A 22,217-nucleotide genomic window follows, 5' to 3' on the forward strand; every position below is an offset into this window, starting at 1 on the left:
TCTGCCCACAGGAAAATGGTCTTGCAAGCATGCTCCGCATCAGAGAAAAAAAAATAATATTGCATTTTGAAGTACGAATTCTTGCAACAGGGAGACAGCCCAAGAGAAGTGGGCTGAAACAAACCAACGAGGGCTCAGTGATCCGCTTGTCTTGGGAAGATGACTAATCTACACACACAGGGCTTTGTGGCTCAACTGATTCAGAGTTCTGCTATTGACAGGGTCACTTGGTGGCTATTGGACACCCACTGCAAACTACGCCCTGAAGTACTGATATGCAAATCCTGCGCAACCTCATTTGACAAGAATAATTATAACAAATTTGCAAAATTCTGAAAGAACAGGGCATTAAAAAATTTTCTTAAAAACAGACCTTCAATGCAAAACTGAAATTGTGGCCTTAATAGGCCTTGTTGAAACCCCTCTGAAGCTTTTAGGCTCCAAAGTGTCCCTAAGGGCTGAGGCCAGATGGGCTCTAAAATAACAGAGGTGGACCGCTCAGTCCCTTAGCCCCAGTACATAATTTGTTCTTAAATACCAAGTTAGATACAAGGCATGCATGTTACATTCAAATTCAACATTTAGGTTCTTTGTTTTCTCTTCACACAACATCCTCTTAACACATTAAATCTGTTACCTGCATTTGCATGTTTCTTCATGAAGGAAGAAACTACAGAAAGCATTTCCTTTCTTTGTTCTTTTCTAGGCTATTTCAATTTTGCTGTAAATTATGTGAATGCACAGGCTTTAACAAAACAGTGAAGGCTTGTGAATAAACATGAATAACTGATAGCATTCATGTGTTGCACAAACTCAAGCATTGATCAAGCTAGTTTTACTGTTGTTTGACCAATGCACAATAGCTGTCTACAGCGCTGAGCAAGAGATTAGCCTGTCCAGACACTACAGGTAGCTAATCAGTCTTTACAAATTGACCAAAACCAATTAGATTTAGGAAACCCCTGTATTAATTCCAGAGATTTTCTCCAAATTAGGAAATAAGTTATCCAATCACAGTTCACTGCCTTTTTTTAAAGGCACTTTCTAGTCTAACATGGGATCAGTGCAGTCAGCATCACTCTTGACTTTTGCTCTCATTTTGTAATTGAGATCATGACACTGCCAAACTGCAAATACACACTCAAGTACACCAAAGCTGTAGCCAGAAACAGTTGATTTCAGTAAAGCGCAATATATAGCCAGAGAGAATCAAGCTATCCAGTCTCTTAAAATACTGGTAGTAGACATGAATCTACATTGAAATACTAAATACTTACTGCTCCTTTCCAAAAACATTGTCTTATGATAACAAGCAAAATGGATTTACCTACCTTAAAATTTGATTCCCCCTCCCCCCTTCAATTTCAATCAACCTTATGCTAATTATTTCTTTGAATTTCTATGTTGCAAATGCAGGAATAGTATACCGTTACTTTGACATTTCATGCACCTTTTAGGTAAGAACAATTGAGCTTACAATCAAGCATGTGTGGTTTTCTAATACTTGGTTTTACATTAAGACAAATTCAAAAGCACTGATTAATAAAATTCACTGTTCAGGAAACTCTGCAAACTGAGGGTTGGATGTGTGTCTGTAGGTGACTTGTCTCTTCAATTTCACTAGTGGATTTGTCTGCACATTTCTTCCTACTAGTAGAGATCTGGTAGGCTTTTCATATAGCAGAGGAGTCGGTGTAAGACCAAAGAAAATGTAGTTGTATTATTTGCTACATAAACGTGAATGACACAGTAGCACACCAAGTTTATAGCACTGAAAACAGTTAACTGCATAGTTTTCAGAGATTTGCTGTCTGAATACACTGAATAGATATTTGTGCAGTTGATTTTTAATTGCACTGCCCTCAAACATATCAGGAGAGATGCTGAAGCAAAACAGTTCTATATCCCTAGTTTGAAGTAACATGACTTTTACAGAGATTTCAAGTCACTCCAATTAAGTAATTTTCTATTTAGAACAAAACCAGGAAATCCCAAACCCATCTTTCATTTAACCATGCAAGAGAAGTACAATGCCAACAATCATCCATTTGCATAGGTAGCACAAACTAGTCAGCACTCATTGAAGGCCCCAGGATAAGTCTTACCTAGAGACTCTAGTTCCATTCACAAACCACATGCTACTTAGCAAAGTAATACAAAATATTTACTCTTTATGTTGATTTCTCCTTTAACAAAAAATGGAGTAGTTGGCTACAAATTTTATGCCTCAAGTACCTGAACAGCAAAATAAAATATTTGGATGGAAATGGGGCAGAGGAGGGGGAAAGAAACCTCAATTTTCAAATAAGGATTTTCAACATCTTTGAAACTAGGCCAGATGCAATTAGTGTCTCAATCACCTGGCCAGTTCAGGAGAGAGGCAGATATGTAGTACAAAAACAACCATGTCGCTCTAAGCCACTATTCCTGTATGGCAATCTCCAAAAAAGCTGAAGTTTGTGTGTGACAAGGCTAAAAGCGGACCTCTATCCTAATGAGCTAGGTAGTTTAACATCACCTTATCTGTAAGACACCTGTAGCAGCACAAGAGGGGAAGAAACCACTTCAACCCTTCAACCATTGGTAATAACAATTCCTTCAGAGCTTTGAGGCACTTCATATGCAGTATGCACCAGACTGCCTCATTACTATCTTCTCACACATGCACCTACCACCATGTGAAGACTTCATAGAACATTACACTGCTGATCTTGTGGTAAAAGTGAAATCCTGAAGATACTGATATTGCAGATTTTCAAGTTAGTTAGGAGTTTAAATGTGAGCTTCCCTGCCGCATCTGTTGCCTAAAAGTTACTGTGAGAAGAACGCAAACTGCAGCAGCTTACACTGAAATGTAAGTGAAACCAATCAGTTCAGTTTCAGTTTAGTCCAAAGTGCAAAAATAAATACTATTTTTCCTTAAAAGGTGCTATCAGTAGTAGTTAAGTCTCAGAGAACTGTTCTGCCTAAATACACTCATTAAAGAACTAAGAAGCTTTCTACCTAAGGAAATTCTAAGGATGACTTATTGTATAGTTACCTCTGCTACCTTATATAGCCAGGCTCTGACCACCAAATTTAGTTGAAAATACTTCTATTATAGCAGATGATAGCACAGCACATATTTTTCTCTCTAAGAGCACAGTAAGTGAGGATGAGTGCATCCAGATATTGCTGGTTACATTTTTGGTTTTGTCTAGTTCCACCTGTAGGTAGTTTTTGGCCAGTTAAAAGCTAATTTGATCTTGTATTTTTGATAGCATTTTTTTTCTCATTCTTGAGCTGTCCATTAGGTGCAGCAGCAGTTTTATAGCCATTGTCAGGTGCTTTTATCACTAAGAGTCTGAAAGGTTCAGTTGTTTTCCGAAGTCTCTGAACCACAACAGCATTTTGCAACTTTGCTTCTTCTAGCGTGAGTGTCTCGTCTCGCAGCTCTTGAACTGGCAGCGAAGTAGTCAGTGTGAAGGGAACGCTTCCCTCTGATCCTTGATACTTTGTTATGAAGTCTCTGACATGGCTTATTCTGAGAAGAAAAAAAGAAAACCCAGCATTAGAGCACTCCAATCCCAACACAGATCATCATGTGCACAAGACATAGTCCCACCACAAGAAGAGAATGAGACATCCACTTCATGTAATAGCTGATGGCATAGAAATAGAGGAATACAGATGGTGTGGTATCCTGAAGTGTCTGATCCACTTGGGAAGCAAGGACCAAGGTCTGCATGCTCAGAGAGCAGTCCCAAGGGAAAAAGGATGAGTATCTTACCCTGAGCACTCAAATGGCTCAGATGGTAGTTACACAAGCCTACCATTTCTTAACCAGCTGGTGGAGCTCTTACCTGAGGTTTCTGTAGCAGAGAGCTAGAATAAAGATGCCTCCAGTGTGTGGTACATGCAGCAGAACCAGAATAATAATAATAATAATAATAAAGAAAAAGGGTTTGCAAAAATTGTCTGGATAGCTTATGAGTTAACCAGGTTTACATATAGCGTCCTTCTACCAAAGCAGGTGCAGCAGTGAACTCATTACAGATTCAAGCTGCCTGTTAAGGTGTGAAGAACCTTGCAATAAGTGAGCAAGACAGAGGTTTTACTGTGGAAGAATCAGGATTGACCAATTTAATTAGAAAATGAAGATGACGGGATACATCTATACCAGTAAATTAAGCATAATGTCCATGTCCATTCTCTGATCCTGACGCCAACTGCCTCTGGCTACTGGCAAATTATTAAACTCCTCCCTCCTCTCCCACCATGCACAGGGTAGCCCAGGTTGCCTGCCTCCTGCAAACGGTCCGTGACCTGAGCCAACATCTGAACCAAGCCTAGATATTGTTTGAGAAAGTGCTAGTTGGCTTGGGGGAAAGCCATCCTAACAGTTTAGCAGCACAGATGACCAAATTTTCATGCCTTACCCATACTTACTAGGACAGATATAGATAGCATCTAATTCCTGTGCATGCAGGCCTCAATGAAGAGGCAACATCGGTCTTATAAGCCCAGAGACTGAAAAACCTCAAGCAGGAGTAAACTTTAGGTTGGACATTTACAGTTGTATACATGCATTATATCAAAGTTCATCAGGTCCCAGGAGCGACTCAGGCAATTAGCCACCAGCTACCTGCTTTAAGATGAACAAGTTCCTTTCCAGGCTCCGTAGCTGATGCTCCAGGGTCACACTAACTTAGCAACTGCTCAAGAAGGGACACAACTCGATTCAAGACATAGCCACGTGTGCTATTCCTACAGCACTGCTCTGCTAGTTACTTCACTCTCATGTCTCCTCAGTTCCCCATACTGCAGCATTATAATGCTACCTGCATTTTTGCTCCAATGCTGTAACTTCAATCTTTCATCAGTAATCACATCATATCTAAAGTAGTAGTTACTATGGCACACACACATTCTATCTGCAAAGGGTAAAAGTAATCAGTTTACCCAGACACTGCAATATACGCACTACAGGTTATTTGCCTATAGTTTAATTAACAAATAGTTGACTGTTTTCTGCTTCTCTACTGAAAGGAGTGCTATATATGCAATCATAATGCTTAAGGATATGTACTCTAAAAAGGATATCCCCCTAGTTCTTATTAGGTCATACACAAATACAAACATGCTGGTCTTGTGGCAAGAGAAAATGTTATGACAGAATGTTTATTGCAAACTATTTCAAAAAGAGCATCACATCAGTAAGGCTGTTGTTCTGCTTATCTCAGACTTCTTTTTTTCCTCCAAAAGCACTCAGCAGCTGTTCAGACTATTTCCCATGAAGACAAAAAGCTTCTAAATATACTTAAATATGTGAAACCTGGAATAATTAAAATATTAAGCCATCCAATGAAGCATTTATAATTAAAATAGCAATTGACCCTTCAGCAGTACATTGCAACAGTGTTCCAGTTCATACCTCAGGCCACTACCATAAGAAATTAGTACAAGTTAGAGAAAAAGTTACAGCCCTTAACCTTCAACTGCTGAGCTTTTCTTCTGACCAGCCACAAAAACATACACAGTTTACCTTGACAGCAGCCTGGGTTGTATTAAACCCATGATCACTTTAAATTGCTTCACAGAGAAGCACAGGCAATATATCCTTTCCATATGATGTGACTGTGTAGTACTGGAGTAATTTCTCAAATCAGGAATTTGAGAAAGGTCTCTAAAGACAGTAGTTCTACAATTTAGTGTTCAACAGTTAATCCTACTTTTTCAAAGCTCCTGCATACATATGCTGCGCTGACACCTTCTGATATTATCCCCATTTACAATATCCCCATTTATGTATTTCCCATCCCAGTTCTTTGGGAACTGGAAATTTTACTAATTTAAGAATTAAACACATTGGATGCATTCTATTCTGTCCATGTTGACATGCAGGTGATGAACCTCCCTGCCTAGTGCATGGACTCTGGCCCTCCCTAGAGGTTTCTCTGGCTCAAGTCTAAGTCACATCCTCCAGCTCCCAGCTGTGGTGCTGTCTGTGCCCAATGACTAGCAGGCTTCTTACTAAGCAATTTGCTCCAGATGTAGTCATTTTGTGAGAGATCTGTCATCTTAAAAGCTGTTTCCTCCAGTAATGAGCAATACATACACCTTGACTTTCATTAACCTACAAAGATCTCCTACAGTTTCCTCAGCTTTTCATTTATGCTCAGTTATGTGCTGACTATTAACATCAGCTCACATTCCTCTTATGCTCCTCCCTTGTCAGCTAAAAGATTTCTCAGAATTTGAAAGGAGGTTTTCTAGATACAGCTGAACAGCAGTCCAATGTTAAGTGAACTGAGGAGGTAGATTATTCACAGAAATTAGAGACTTACCAAGTGTACAGGCATAGGACAAATAGTTTCAGATGCAAATACATATGACAGTGCTAAATAAATCTTACCTGTGAGAAACATTGAATTTCTGAATTATCCTTTCCCCATCAGCTAACCAGATCTGGATGTTAGTGATAGGCTCCAAATCATTTAAGGGTACTAAAGGCAGGTGTCTTTTGTCATTAGGTCCTTGATGATCATCTCTTACTTTAGAGATTATCCTTGGAGTAGCACTGAAAAGAAAAGCCATATGAGGTTATGCCTTCTGTGTACACATGTAAGCTTGACCCTCCCTCCAGACCTCTGCTTCTGGAGCTTTCTGCCCTACATCAGGGTGCATTGATGACTTTTTTTTAACAAGTATAGGAATACTGAGAGAAATGTCAGGTTTGTTGGTTTTTTTAACTGTATGCCAATACTTTCTCCTGAAGACTTCAACTTGCTAAAGAATTTCAGTTTGCTTATGTTAAACATTTTTACAAGATGGAAGGGAACTTAAATATCAAAGGATTAAATATGAATACAGAAGGGATGAAAAAGTCTGAAGATTCTTTGTGCATTTTTTTGTACTCTAATCACACAAGTGAAACTTTAAGGGGTTTGAGTACTGAATTTGCATACTCAATGTTAATTTTTGCCATAATGTGATTACAGTAATTCAATTTAACTGAATGTTGTTAGCCTTGATTTAGACCCCAGCATCATCTATTTCAGCTTAGAAGCGTTACTCATCTATCAGAGAAATTGACTTAATGTGAAAATCCAGGCTGATGCACACAGCACTTGGATTTTGGGTTTTTCCTAAGACACTTTTGACAGCTGACCCTACCATAAGGTCAAAGATCCATAAAACAACTTGATAGAATACAGGGACCTCAGTCCAAGTGCATGGTCTTAAAAAAAATTACTGGCAAAAATTTTTATTCTGAAGAAATGTCTAGAGCTTAGTGCTTCTTTCAGGACTAAGCTTGTTCAGCATGTACTGTTTAAGTCATCATAATGTCTGATCCAATGGGCACATCCTCAGCTCATGTGAGTATAACCAGATGTTTGCTTGCAAAACAATAGCAGTGATTTAAGGAGTTACCACTTCTTCTCTGAGCTTAGCTATGGTCACTGACTACATGAACACTTCACGGTGGTTTGCGGAAAAGCTTTCTCTTTGCACAGAAAACTGACAAGTTACTGTTTCTTGAGAGAGAAGTCAGTAACCAATGGCCATAGAATAACAGTCTTAACAATACTACATCTGCTTCACAGACAAACCCCATCCTTATGTTCTTGTACCTGTCTTAGTTTAATCATAAAACAGAAAAGTCACAGCCAATTTATTATTAAAAAAAGATGGCCAATGACTTCATATATTCAGGCTAATAAAATTAGAGTCTTGGGCTCAAGTCCTTCTCAGTCTGAGGTATTTAAAAAAATCTTATCACTCACTGCCTAGTTAAGCACCCTAACTTCTAGGCTATCAGCCAGTAGAGGCACTTTTCATTTCTTCCATTGAAACTCTGCAAAAAGAATGAGATCAAGGAATCTCATTCCCAAGTGAGCGATAAGAGATATTCACTGCAACTGGACACAGATGAGAGGCACAGAACTGACTGTTTTGCATTACACAGAAATCAGCTGGGGCACAAGAACTTGGCACCAACAAATTCCAAGAGGCACATCTGTAAAACATTCTGGTACTCCAAGTACAGGTGACTTACTATAACTCACCTGCCTCTACCGATTTCCTTGTCTCACACCCAGCTTCTGCTCATGCTTGACCTCAATACAAAATAAACCCTAATTGCCCTTCAGATCTGGGAAAAAAGCTTGAGCACCAGCAAGAAAATGTTAAACAGTCTTGGGAGCATAGCAAAAAAAAAAAAGTTGAAGTCATATTTCAGTCCAGCAATGATCAGCTTTTGCTGTCTACTTGATCAGTGGCATTCAATTCCAGGTTCAGACACTGAAGTATAAGCATTCATGTGTGAGCTAGCTGTCTCCAGTACAGTGGAGGCTGGAGAGGTAATCAACCATGCAGCTGCCAGGCACCTGGTTTAGCCTGGGCTGAACTACATTTTAGCCCATCAGTCACAGTTGTAGTTCAGACAACTGTCTCAAATGGATACAGATTTTTGGTGTCATTCTCAAACCAACTTCCCTTATGGTCACATCTCAGAATTCATGGTAGGCACTGGAGACAATTCTTTCAATAGCAAGTATGTGTGAAAACCAAAGCCAACACATTAAGCAAAGCTGCAAGAGAAAGCTAGAAGATCTATATTCACCAAAGTTTAAAGCATTTCTATACTTAATAACTTTGCTCCTGTAGAACTGACAGATAAAGCCATCTAGTGGTGGAAGTTTTGACTAAAGCCAGAAACCAAGAATCTAAGTCTCTTATTAGCCTGAGATCAAAGCATTATCACCCCTTTTACAGGCTTATTCCTTTTATAAGATTATCAAAAGAAGATGTAAACTAAAGATCGAAGAGACATAAGAGCCTCCTGTCAATTTTCTGAAAAGAAAAAGCCCAAGAGTTAGGTATCATGACTTACCCTGACTAATGGTTAAGAAGCTTGACACACAATGTTTTACCTTAATGAGGTTATAGAGCAAGCCCACTTTGCTACAAGGGATTTCAGTCAATAGTTTAATTAACATGCTTCTAAGGCAGTCTTTAAAACGCATTGATAAGCTTAATAGAAAAGTGCAGCTGCAAATCTTGTTATAATCCCAAACTATTAAATGCAGCTGAACGATGGTAGATAAAACAGAATATACCCATTAGTTATATAGAGTCATAGGGTATTTTGGAAGTCTCATTTGTTTCTCCTGTACAACAAAAAGGGAGAGAGGATCAAGCTCATCTGAGTTATATCAACAAACATATCATTTCTAGTTCCTCCATTTTTCCTCCAACAAAAGTTTTAATGAGCCAGTCAACAGAACGATTCATAATGGTTTATCTACCACATAATCCATCCATCTAGGAACACTGGCAGAAAATCTATAGAGTATTAAAAAACCCCGTTTATTTGATAAGCAGAAATTTAGCTACCTCATAAGCTGAAGTAAACCATTCAGTCATTTGCCCCTCTCTTTTCTGATGAAGCACAGAAATGCAACTGTGGAAACTGAGTTCTACAGCTTAAAACTTGTTAAAGGTCTCAGACAGCACTACTATTTCCCCACAAAGCTCTTCTGCTGAAAGAGTAGCATATGCATACAATGGACATTTACTAACATCAGGAAGTAAGCACTAGTTTATGGACTAAGAGCACTTACGGCTCACGTTTCCAACATCAGCAAAAATATTTACTTCTCTTTAAAGAAAAGGCTCTGATAGCACAGCACTGAATAGACTAGCAAGAGTAGAAAAACAACAACAAAAAAGCATTTTATCCAGTCCATAAAGAAAAAAATGCTGAGCAAGTTGTAGGATGTCTCAGCATACAAGACCAGTCAACCGAAATTCACAGAATAGCATGTTTCCAGAACCTAACTCGCCTATTGGGAAGCAAGATCATTACTTGCTGTAGGCATGACAGAGCACAACAAGGAACTGAACAACCTACTGTTTAGCACTGGTTAGCAACAGAAACTCAGCACGCTGAGGATCTTTTTGCTTTGGCTATATGCAGGTCTACTTGTAGATAAAATAAGGTTAAGTTCTTGACCCTCATTTGCTCAGGATTTCAGTGCTACCAAAAGCAAATCTTGCAGCATCTCATCCATCTCTCAAGGGAAGATTTTCCCTATTGACCACATCTACTCAAGCATGTAGCAACTGAATGGACTGAGCTACAGAAACAGATGAAACTGGTAAAACAGATACTTGCTTCTCTGAGGCAGGCTGGAACCACCCATCCTTTACCATTATCTGTCTCTTACTCTGCACATTATCTTCTTCCCCTGCCTCATCCTTTCCTACCCAGGTCACACTTTCCCTCAGCACAAGCACTGGGCCTTAGCAGCAAGCCCTTTCCACTTAATTGAAACAAGCTGTTCACCTAAGGTTTCAATATGGTCTACTAACCCCAGGCCACAGGTCACTAAGCAGTCCCACCTGTGAAGGCTTCCTGTAGGCTCCCAGTCACTGAATGTGAACTGTTCCCTAGGCTGAAGTCTGCTTTTATAGGCATGTAAGTCTTACACAACAGGGATATGTGAAACAGATAATTTGGCTGGAGTAAGCAAAAGTCACAGGGATCAAATATCTGAACTCCTGGCTTGCCCCTTTACAACAGCCTTCCAAAATACAGTACTGTTTGGTTATAAATCAAGTCCAGTTTTGGCATTCGCATTAGTGGCTGACATTCTCCAATCACAAGAGAGTCATGGAGTAAAGGAAAGAGTATCACTGTAACACGCTAAAACGTCTTACTGCAATAAATGCATGGTTAAATACTGAGGAAATTTAAGAGAATGGGAAATAATCTCTTACTTCTTCAGTTCCCTTTATGGGACTGTCATACTCCCCTCTTCTCAAAGTATTGCACATACAGCTTTAAAAGACATACTTTTCTCTTAAATCACAGAGCAGAAGAGTCACAGCCTTTCAGCTGGCAACAGTTCTGCTAATATTGAGACCTTGAAGAAAGCCAATGGCATCCTGGCTATATTAACAGGAAGACAGCCAGTAGATTGTGGGAGCTGATTAGCCCCCATTCAGCACTCATTAGACACACCTAAACACTGCATTCAGATTTGGTACCCAAAATAAAAGAAAGATGTCAATAAACTGGAGCAAGTTCCACAGAGGGCCACCAAGATGGCCACAAGCTGGAGTATTCACCCTGCGAGGAGAGGCTGGAGGAGAGGCACTTGTTCAGCCTGTGGAAGAGATGGTGTTGCCGGGATCACCTAACAGCAGCCTGCCAGGGTCTACAGGAGGAGGGAGCCAGGCTTTTCATGGTGGGCATAAATTCAAACAAGAGACATTCAGACTGGATATAAGGAAAAATTTCTTTCCCATGAGGACAGTCCAGCACCGAAGCAGACTGTGCAACTTCCACTCTTGCAGGATTTCAAGGCCCAACTGGATAAAAGCCAGAGCAACCTCATCTGTCCCCACAGCTGACCCTGCTTTGAACAGGAGCTTGGATTAGAAAACTCCAGAGGTCACTTTCAACCTGAATTCTAAGATCCTTTACCACAGGTATAGTTCCCTTCAGCTGCTCAATCATAGATCACATCAGACTACTCACCTTCCTAATCTGTAGCCATGTCCAGAAAAGGGATGAAACATTGGCTTTTTCGATGACAAATACACCTTATCTTTTTTATCTTCCACTTTCACATCTACCTCCTCCTTATCAAAAAGTTTTCTTAGCTCAAAAGGCAGTTCCCTTAAAAAAGAAAAAAAAAATATGTCAGAAAAAGAACTACTATACTGTTTTCAGTATACAAAATGGATTAATGATTAATACTTGTTGTACATTTTTCCTTTGAAGGATGATGCTTAAAAAAACCCAACCCAACCAAAAACTTCGTATTTACTAGAAGTTACATTAAGTGCATGACATATGACATATAAACAACTTCAAGTTCCTGAACAGAAAATTAACTAGCAAGTGAACAGTAAAAAGACATCATCATGCAAGTTGTTGAATGATGTTCAAATTCACTCAGCAGTTACCACTCCAAAGCACATGATGTGTAGGAAGTTCAGTATTGCCATACATTGCCACAAAAGGTTCAATTATTTTATCTCCATAGTAAAACAAGAAGAAAAAAAAAGACAATTGGCTTTTAAAGACAAAGAACTGAGTTAAGACACAATGTGTTTAATTACAAATAAACACGAATTTCAGCTTTTAAAAATGAGATCATCACTAACAGCTACACTCTTTCAGTGCAGTAACATCACCTTGGTAATGCTTTATTTGCTTTGCTTTTAAGCAGAACACAACAATGCCTTTGTCTATGAGCTCTGATGCAGATACTACATTTTCAGGTGGTGGGGCTCAGCTGGCATAGGGGCTGTACTAAGTGCTTCTCTACCATCAACAATTATGCAGGAACCATCCTGTAATTAGCATCTTCACAAGCAAAGGGTGAAAGAAAGATGGCAAACTTATGATGCATGCACACAAAGAAAGCAAAGTGCTTTAAACAGTGCCGTTAATTGCTATTACAACTAACACAGATGACAGCCATAGAGGAGAAATATAGTTTAAAATTAGTATTTTTCATGGGTTAGCAAAGTATGGAAAAGACTAAAAAATACAATAGCTTATTAATTTCACATACTTGAAAAGGGAGTTATTAAATTACATTCTCCATAAAATTATATTCTCTTCTCCATTTGTATAGCATGAGGAAACAGACTACAAATTAAAGGCTGAAAATTACATTGGTTTGCATGGTCAGCCTGCAACACTGCAAACACTAGCAGAAATCAGGATAGCATGCTAATTTTTAACGGGGATAAAAATAAGATTGCTATATACACACAAATGACTGAAATAGCAAGTTTGTACTAGGAAAAATGTCTGAAAATTAATACTGATCAGAGTTTCTTGATGCTACACAGAGCAACTGTGCCCATTTAAGGCTTTTCATCAATAAAAACAAAACAAAGACCATAAAACCAGAAATGCTCGACCACTTGTGCATTGAGTTCGTTAGTCAAAGTACCATTTGATCAGTAGCTCTTACTGGGCACTCTGATTTATTCTTTATTTCATTCTGCACCTGCTGTGCCCCCTACCAACACTCGCTTTTATCTATTTCATCAGCAACTGTACAACTACTGCAATTGAAAGCTACGTTAAACCTGTTGATGTTAAAACAGCCATTAGCGCTGCAGGAACTGAGACAGGCAGTGGCCTACACTCCTACAGGGATACTGCAGTGCAGCAAAGCCAAGCAGCTATGTAAAAAATTTAGAGCATAAGCTGAGTGCTATCCAAAGCATATTAACTCAGGCTGATTAAGAACACAAAACTCACTTACCCTTTTTTAATGGAGTCCAAGAACTGCTGGTTTGCAACATCAGCGTAGCTCCTAAGTTCACCATCATTTACTGTAAACCCATTTTTCCAAAGTTTAATGATTACATCAACCTATAAAATAAGAACAATTCCCATTATACTACTGATGTAAACCCAGCTTGGTATACCCACAGTACCCTATTATTGTAAATCATCCACTGCATGGACTAAGAATACTGAGAGAAGGCTCACTATACTCTGTTTCGGCCCTGTGCCAACAGGCAGAGCAACTGCAAGGGGTAAGTGACACTTCTAAGTATCTTGTGTCAGTCAGGGTTAGAAATAAACCTTCCCCCAATCATTTTGCTTTCGTAGGTCAAGAACACTCCAATTCAGCAGGAAGGGGAAAAAAAAAAAAAAAAAAAAGAGCTGGAAGATCCCAGCCAGCTGCAACTCTTCAAGAGCTAATTTGAGAGCACACATGCCTGGGGTTGGAACACCAACTACCAGAATAGCCCAGCTGGGGATTTATTAGGGGAAAGCCTTGTTCTGATCTTTCAAGAGGATTTTCTGAAAGTAAGGCATAGACATAATGCATGCAGAAGCCTTTCACTCAGGAAATGCAGCAAGTATTGGAAAATTTACTTTCAGTTGTGCATTTATGTTACCCTGGAATTCCTGGGTATAATCAAAACCTTGGTGTAGGGGAATGAAAAAATAAATTCTCAGTAATTCATTAATTTTTGCCAGAGAACATCCACTTCTTCAACTTGCAGCCTTCACACTGTTCACTGAAGTCTCTCCAACTTTAACATAGATATATTTGGGATTGCATTTTCCTGTTTATGCATCATGCCATTTAAGGAAGCATTTGATCATCAAGGTCTGATCCCTGAAATAACACTGTCTTGACAGATACCTGGCCACATGTGAGGTCTATGAAGCATGTACAAATGCAGAATCCACCTCAGCTGGAAGTTAGTTTGAACTAGGCTTGATAGTACTTGACAATTTTATCTTTTTTTTTTTTTCCCTCCTTTTTTGCAGTTTGACTTGTTAGAAGATGATTGCTACATAAATACACAGCATGTGCAAACTGCTGAATAAAATTCCTTCTCTTTTGGTTGGGTAATCTATCAAAAAGGTATCTTGCACTCAGCAAGATTAGATACCTTTAAAAAGTCTCATCTCTCATGGCACCAATGCATATGGAAGGAGTTCTGATCATGGGAAGGTTCCTCTACAGTGAGCCAGTACGCAAATTTAACATGGACTAATTAATTATTCCACACCAACCTCCCATTTAGAAATTGACACAAGTACTGCCATGGAACACTATTTCAGAACCACAGTTTAAGGTATTGCTCCCAACACTCCTTTTCTCCCAGGCTCAGTTGGGGGTCCATGAATGTAATTTCCAGCAATGCCCACTCCAAATTTCTCCTTGACATCCTTGTTCTACATGGCCTTTTCTCCAGCCCCTTACCGGTCTTTGGGGAGTAACAGAAAAATACAGAAAGGGCAGAATCATTGAGATACAAACGCATACTAAACGTCCCACTACTACCACAACTATACAAATGAGAGCAAATGAAAAAAAATTGGGCTATAGTTTTGCATAAAAAGGCTGCAACTCTTTAAACAACTTCTTATGTTATAGTAGTTGTCATTCCTTGCACCTCATGATCAGCTCACTCTCCTTACTAATAAAGCAGAAGCGCATTAGCCAATGCCAGCATAAGTCCTAGAACACTAAACCCACTATAAAATAGCAAGAGCCAGAAGCATAGGCCTCATTGACTGAGATGGAAGACTGTTCCTACTGCTGTCTGAATTCTGTGTGCATTTCTTTACAGATGTACTGGATAAGACTGCTGGACTTCTCGCATTTGTTTTCCAGAGTACTCCTGGAGTGCTATTATGTTAAACATGACTGTTTTTACTTCACCACCTACCTGGTTCTTGACTGTAGTCGGGGGCATACATATAGCACCAACCTTCTGAGCTTCTTCAAAAAGGTTATCTACAAAGTAGTCACAGCTTTGTTCTGTACCATTCAAAACCTGATCATCGGTTCCCGATGAACACATCCTGCAGAACAAAGACATAAGTAAAAACGATGCCTTGGAAAACACATTAGAAGACAAGTAGTTACCCTAGAAGTTCAGTACCAAGAGGTGTAAAAGGCATGCTCCCCTGCACCCAGCTTGCTTGGTTGTTAGAAAACATCAGGTCAAGTTTGCATTGTGCCTTTTCTAGAAACTTCTTGCGAATCTCTAGCTGCTACTATTTGCACTTCAGAAGCACAAGTTAAAGAATGACAATAGAAAAGGTGAATTCATCTCTGCAGAAGCTTCTAAACTTGGTATCAGAGCAAGGAATACAAGTTAGACAATTCATACTTCTAATTCAGACCATCACACATTCAACTGCACACCAATGAAAGGCCTCCTTTAAAGATTTCCACGATATAGGCGTGGTTGACTTCCTTTGCCGTAAGTTTTTAAAACCACATACAAGAAAATTGCCCTAGGATTTCCTCCCCCACCCCCACTTGAACCTCCCCATTCCTAGCACCATCACAGAACCACCATTACTATCTTTGAAAGTACTTTGGAGAAACTCAAGAACAAGTGACTCAACACCACTTGAGCACACTGAAAAAATACAATAAAAGACTTCAATACTGTGGAGACTGCCAGACTATTAAAAAAGATGCATCAACCACATCTTTTTATAGAACACTGTATACATGACAGCTGTTTCTGTTAGATTTCCACCAATCAAAATGCAGAAATATGCAACCTGAATGAATGATTATCTGTCAGTTTAGGTTCTTTGCATAGTAAGAGGATTATGCAGCTTTTGGTAAACGTTGCAGGAGTTATTCATATTGGAGATTCAGAAAAGTCTATTTTAAGCAAGTCGAAAAAAAAATCACAGCTCTTGAAAAATATCCAGTTTTACATAAAACTCTGCATTGAATTCAAGAGCAGCAATGCTTACTTGAATGGTAATTAGATGCATTTGCATAAAAGGGAATTGTTTGCAATGCATCTATGCAACACTAAGAATCCCTACAGATTAACATCCTTAAACAACAGAAAAACTCCACAACATTAAAGAAGAAATTTCAAAAGTATGCTGTCCCCATTTTCATCTTCCAATAGAAGAAAAGAAATTTGAAGCATTAATCTAGGTATTCACTATGCTTTACCTTGGAAACATAACTGGAAAACCAAACACTTTCATATCAAATGTAGAGGTGCACAGTGAGTTAGCCATTTGTAAGGCTGTCTTTTGATTTAAAAAAACAAATATTTACACAGCTTCTGGCATCTAGGAAACATTCCGGGTATGTGAAAAATCTTTTACCAAAACAGTACTTTTTTTTTTTTTTTTAAAACTTCAGTATACATGGAGCAGGTGGATACAGAAAAAAAATTAAAATTTTAAAATTTAACATAAAGTTTGAAAACTCATGACAGGACACACAAACAGCAACAGGAAAGGAAGAGGAAAAAGGGGGAGGGGGGAACTGGCACCTACCATTCTTTCTTTACAGTTTTGATATTGTCCATGTCTTTCATTCTGGTGCTTCGCCTAATTATGAAAAGAAGATGGTTTAAAAACAAAACAAAAAAACCCAATCAGACAAAATGCCCAGCACACTTTACCTCCTTTGTAGCTGAAACACTCTTTATGGTTCTTGTGTTGATAGTACATTTAACCAGAAAGCTCAACCTCCTCCCCCACCAAGTCTCCAGATGGTTCTTTGTTTTCCTGCAGTTTCTAATTTAACGACACATGAACCATGCATCGGTTTCAGACATTCAAAGGGAAGATTACTTTTTCATAAATATACAAAATAAATTCCACAATAATCATGCGAATTGAAAATACATGCCCATACGTATGCTAAGCAAGGAAAAAAATATCCCATTTCTTTTCTGAGCGACATGATTTAAACTCCCCTGATTTTTCACAACACTATGAGACAGTTGCAGAAAAACTGCACTGCCACTGCAGGCATTCTAATGACCTTCACCTTAATAGTGTGCATTATCAAAAGGTGCAAGATTTGTCAGGTTCCTCTTCCTACTATACCTCAACATATTGGTGCAGCATCTCAGAAACTGTGAATTATCATTTCTGGTCTACCGTTTAGCTGGAAAGAAAATCCTGGATTTGCAAGTACAGGATTAGTCTGCCGAGTCGAAAGAAGTGAAGAATGACATACTGATCTCATTATACTCACTTGTGAGCTCTCTGAAAAAAGTTACAGAAAGTCACAAAAAGCCAGAGACTTCCAAAAACATCCTTTAAAAAAAAAAAACCACTCTAAAAATTAGACAAGCCCCCAGGAGAACAGAAATTTTAAGTTGCAATTGTGTTTAAAGAGTTATTGCTGAAGACCACTGGGTAAAGGTTACACAGATGATGTTCTGCTCCTGGCAGGCTTGGGACTAAGTCATGATATTGTGCATGGCTTTTAGAGGGTGTCAAACTAAGCAGCGACAGCCATCATACTGCTGAAAAAGTAGTATGCACAGCAAGACTAAAATAAAATTTAAGATGGTCTTGACATCTAATTTAACAAGATGGAGGGCTAGGGGGAAACAACATTCACTGCAGCACTAACAAAAAAAAAAAAACCCATTCAGTTATTCAGTACTAACTCATGTTCCTCAGGAGGCTGATATTGGTATTCTTTCATATTGAAAGTTAAATCCTTGTGAAACACATTCTGTAGAAATGTATGCAAGCCTTCAGAAAAAACCCATAACGACCAAAAAGATTCAGTCAATATGTCCATAACAGGTTTTAAAGTTTAGGCAGCCTTCAATTTAACCGATGCTGTTATGCATTACATCAAAACATTATGCTTAGCACACCTTCGACGTGTCACACAAGATGCGGTACAGTATTTTTTTTTTTTTTCCCCCACAAATGTTCTGCCAGAGCATTATATATCTATAAGGCACGCCTGTGCTGGTACATTATGACCTTATAAGCGTATCTGATCACTGTACTTGTACAGGAACTTTGTACCTGCACTTGGAAAAAAATGAACTTCCAGTATCAAGTAAGCATAGTGAATTTGAGTGTGCTTAAAAAAAGGCAATTTTTCTAACTTCTTCCAAATTAAGTTTTAACACACTTTAGCACAAAGTAATTTTTTGTGTTTTGTGTTAGTGTGCTTATCTTCTATTCTTTCACTATTCAAAAGACTACTCCCCAAAGCAACAACAGCCACCTCCAGCCATCTGCTTTTGTTGATTCTCTGTGACTTGTCATCAGAGCTGTTAAAAAGAGACAGACGCAATGAAGCAGCTCTTCAAATTAATTCTTTTGCTACATTAGGCTGGCCTCAAATGTGCATGAATAGTATTCAAAACTGGTCAGCCGTGAAAGTCGCTGTTCCTTCTGAAGTACAACAGCAATTCCACTTAGAAGAAATGTTTGTGTGAATGTATCAAGGTAAAGAAATCAGCCTATACAGCGTATTGATGTTTGTTATGACCAAAAAGCCATTAGGAGATAGCCATCAGACTGCACTGCGAGCACTTCAGCTCAGCAAGCCAACCCAACCAGCACAACCAACCTCTCCTGCCAACTTCTGTCAGACGTCCCTAGACGTCACTTAAAACATTAAGAGTTTTGGTAGATACTTTCTGTGTCTGTGATAAAAACGTGTCACAGAACTGCACTTCCACCTCCGGAAATTTAAACTGCAAACACAGGAAGAAGCTGCAGCTGCCAGCAGCCCACCACAGCTACATCTGATAACTGCGGTAGGATACTCCAGGTCTTTCCCGGCGCAGACCTCCTGCCTCAGGGGCTCTCCACCCCCCGAGGCTCCATCCCTGCGACCGGCTCCACGGGGGACGGGCCACCGACCCGCGGTGGCCCTTCGCAGCCAGTGCTCCGAAACGAGCAGCTCCCACCTACGCAGCTGTAGACGTATTAGTTTCGGCAGGTATTTTTGTGCTCAATATTGTGGAGCCCACACATGCAGTTATTTTAATGCAAGGAAAACAAAACGGAAACCGCCTTTGATGCTTTCCTTGCTCTGAAGAGCAGAAATATTCAAGCAAGCACACACAGCCCCCTCCCCCCACGAAAGCCTGCCTTACTAACTTTGGCAGAAAGCAAACTTCTCGAGTTGAAAACTGTTTACAGCAGAGCACAGTCTATCACTCCACCACGCAGAAATTATGACTGAAAACTACTCTGTACCGTGCGACAAAGAAACAAGGAGCTACAGAGACATGGCAATTGCAAACTAGAAGCGAGATGAGCGTCAAACCTAATGGCCCGAACGTGACTGATATGCTCAGGTAACAATCACAGCATAAACGTTTCCTCTCCAGCTGGCTAGAAGGGCTGTGCATTTTGGAAAGAAACCTGCCCCCCCCCCCCTCCGCGGGCTGCCAGCACCTGAACTTATCCGCACTCCCCACACACAGGCTGGGCTCTGCCCGCGGAGCGCAGCGGCACACGAAGCAGACGCTCCGCGCCTCCTGCCAAAACGGTTGCCCAAAATACGCCCTGCCTGAGCGGCAGCCCACGCCAGCAGCCCGACGCGGCGGGCAGCCTGTGAGGTAATTTTAGAGACGATCAGACAATAAGGCGGTAGCAGTGCGGAGGAGTAACGCCTCAGACTGCCCCAGGAAGGGGCCGGGCCGGGCCGGGCCGGGCCAGGTAACGACCTCCCCGCGCCGAGGGACGCCTCAGGCTGACGCCCCGCTCCACGCGGGACGGGACCCAGGGCCGCCGGCGGAGCGGAGCGGGGCGAAGCGAAGCGGCCGGGCGGAGGTGGCGGGAAGGCTCGGCCCGCCCTCCCCCTCAGAGTCAGCCCCAGGGACGACCGCGGAGCAAAGTTCAAGCCCCGCTCGGAGCTGAGGGAGTGCCGGCTCGGCGGAACGCGCTCCACCCGGCCCGGCCTCTCCCCACGGCAACTCACCCGGCCGCCGCCGCCGCGGCACCGGCCTCCCCGCCGCGCCAACTCGTCAGTGTCCCGCGCCCCGCCGCGCACGCGCGGCCGACAACGGCCGGGACACCCGCTGCCCCCGCCCGGACCGGGCGAGGCGGGGCGGGGCGAGGCGGCAGAGCTCCGCCCCCCCGGCACCGAGGGGCGGGGCTTCGGCCGCCATGTCGGGGAGGGGCGGGGGGGCGCAGCTGCGCCTCCCGGCGAGGCGGGCTCCGCGCACGGAGCGTCCCCAGGGGCTGCCGCCGCCCTGCCCTCCCGGGGAGAGGCGAGGGGCTTCCCGCCCGAACGAGCCGGGCCCCCCTCGCACCGCTGCGGCTCGTCCTCTGAGGGCAGCGGGGGGGGGGGGGGGCACGATGTCCGGGCGGGACTGGCGGGGCCTGGTGTTGGGGGGCTGCCGCCGGCCTCTGAGGGGCGGACAAACCTCTGTCTGCCAGGCCTGCGCCTTTTACCGCAAAGGCGGATTCCTCCTCCTGACTGAAGAACAAAAGATGCGGTTTATGTGTCTGTAGGCGCACGGGCAGAGGACAAAAAGCGGCATTCAGCGAGCGTCCACAATAGCGGAGAATGGGCCCAGTGTCTTGGCCAGACGGCTGCGCCCACACCTCCGCCCCGGCCCCGGCCCGTGGAGCTGCCCCCGGCCCTTTGTCTCTCCAGCCCCGCGTAGACGGCAGGAACAGCCGCACACCGAACCCTTGGAGATGAGGAATGCCTCATTATGCTGGAAGGGCTAATTAAGGGCGAGTGTTGACATATTTGAAAAGGAGCTCTGCCGAGGCCTTGCACTGAGGACAAAAGAGCGGCGCGGTGGTTGGGAAGCAGAGCCCCCCCGTTCCCGAGGGTACGTTAGAGGGGAGAGAATGGGACGGGATCCCATGTAGCAGAGTGTCCCTGCTCTCTGCGAGCTGTGACTTTGCCTTGTGTTGGGCCCTTGCAGAAGCCGTGCTCTGCGGGACGGTGGAGCTTGGAGCTATCCAAAGCAAACATCCCAGCGGAGCCGCCAGCGCCTGGAAACACACGCAGAGCGCAGCGAAAGCAGCGATTCCCTGCGATTCACGGCTTGCGCCTGCACGCTTTTTAATAAGGGTGTGTGTGTCCCCCAATAATTAGCGATGCACTGTAAAACATTTAGAATTAACCTAAATTGAACAGCCACAACTAGGTAATTCCCGTTAATTAATGGGAAATCCACTGCGAATTTACAAGTGCGATCAAAGATAATTCTAAAAGCAGACGTAATCCTTCACTGAATGTCATCTTCATGTGGGACCTGTTTCTGCAATCCCTTAATTGTAACCATTAAAATCACATTCTTCAAAAACATTGAAATAAGATGCTTCGTCTCAGAGTTCAGTCAAGGTGAGTAAAAGAAGTAAAATCCGACCCCTGACAGTTATAAATTCTTCCTCTTTGTAATGTACATCACAATGCACTAAACCTTTTGAAGGCAGTTTGGAGTAATCGTTAAGTTTTAACTGGATGAGATCTAATTACACCTCCTGCCTATGGCTCTTCAGGGAAAATAGTAAAGAAGTTTGGCTTTTGTTTGGGTGTAAAATACAGGGAGTCTTACCTTTCAAAATACGGGTTTCTGAGATTCCGTTCTCCCTGGTTTTGTATAATGTTTTAAATAACTTGGAAATTTTTGGATAGAAGGTACTTGTTTGTTACCAGTGTTACTTACTGATTCTATTAAATGAGGCTTTATGTATTTACAACTTAAATCAAGGATATCGTACCACTGTTGAAAAGTTCAAGGAATTTACAAAGCTCTAGGTAAAACTTCAGAAGGTTGTTTTGCAGTGCTGGACTGTTTTATAGTACATTGGCTCCATTTCATTAAACACAGAAGTTCAGTAATATGCTTAACCCTTGCTTGGGGGCCCTTTCTGCAAAAATTTTATAAACCCAAAGGTAAGCATAGAAGGAGGCAAGATTGGACTTACCTGGTGTAATGATGCAGGCTTCCCA

The 22,217-nt window shown here is 41.6% G+C and overlaps 1 protein-coding gene across 2 annotated transcripts; it reads right to left on the reverse strand.

Moving 5' to 3' along the window:
- Positions 1 to 1,695: 1,695 nt before the first annotated feature.
- UBXN2A (UBX domain protein 2A) lies at positions 1,696 to 20,334 on the reverse strand. Of its 2 annotated transcripts, none has more exons than XM_069805690.1 (7): positions 20,223 to 20,334; positions 16,805 to 16,858; positions 15,211 to 15,346; positions 13,278 to 13,387; positions 11,528 to 11,668; positions 6,395 to 6,559; positions 1,696 to 3,523 (listed from the first exon to the last, which is right to left on the reverse strand). In XM_069805690.1, the coding sequence occupies exons 2-7, from the start codon at positions 16,843 to 16,845 to the stop codon at positions 3,235 to 3,237; spliced, it is 882 nt and encodes a 293-aa protein (XP_069661791.1). In that variant the 5' UTR covers positions 16,846 to 16,858; positions 20,223 to 20,334; the 3' UTR covers positions 1,696 to 3,234. The 2 variants fall into 2 exon arrangements, with proteins under 2 accessions (XP_069661791.1, XP_069661792.1); XM_069805691.1 differs by having other exon boundaries at positions 20,244 to 20,264.
- Positions 20,335 to 22,217: the final 1,883 nt, after the last annotated feature.

This window comes from Haliaeetus albicilla, chromosome 18 (assembly GCF_947461875.1).
Source record: "Haliaeetus albicilla chromosome 18, bHalAlb1.1, whole genome shotgun sequence".
In the NCBI taxonomy this organism is placed as follows: Eukaryota; Metazoa; Chordata; class Aves; order Accipitriformes; family Accipitridae; genus Haliaeetus; species Haliaeetus albicilla.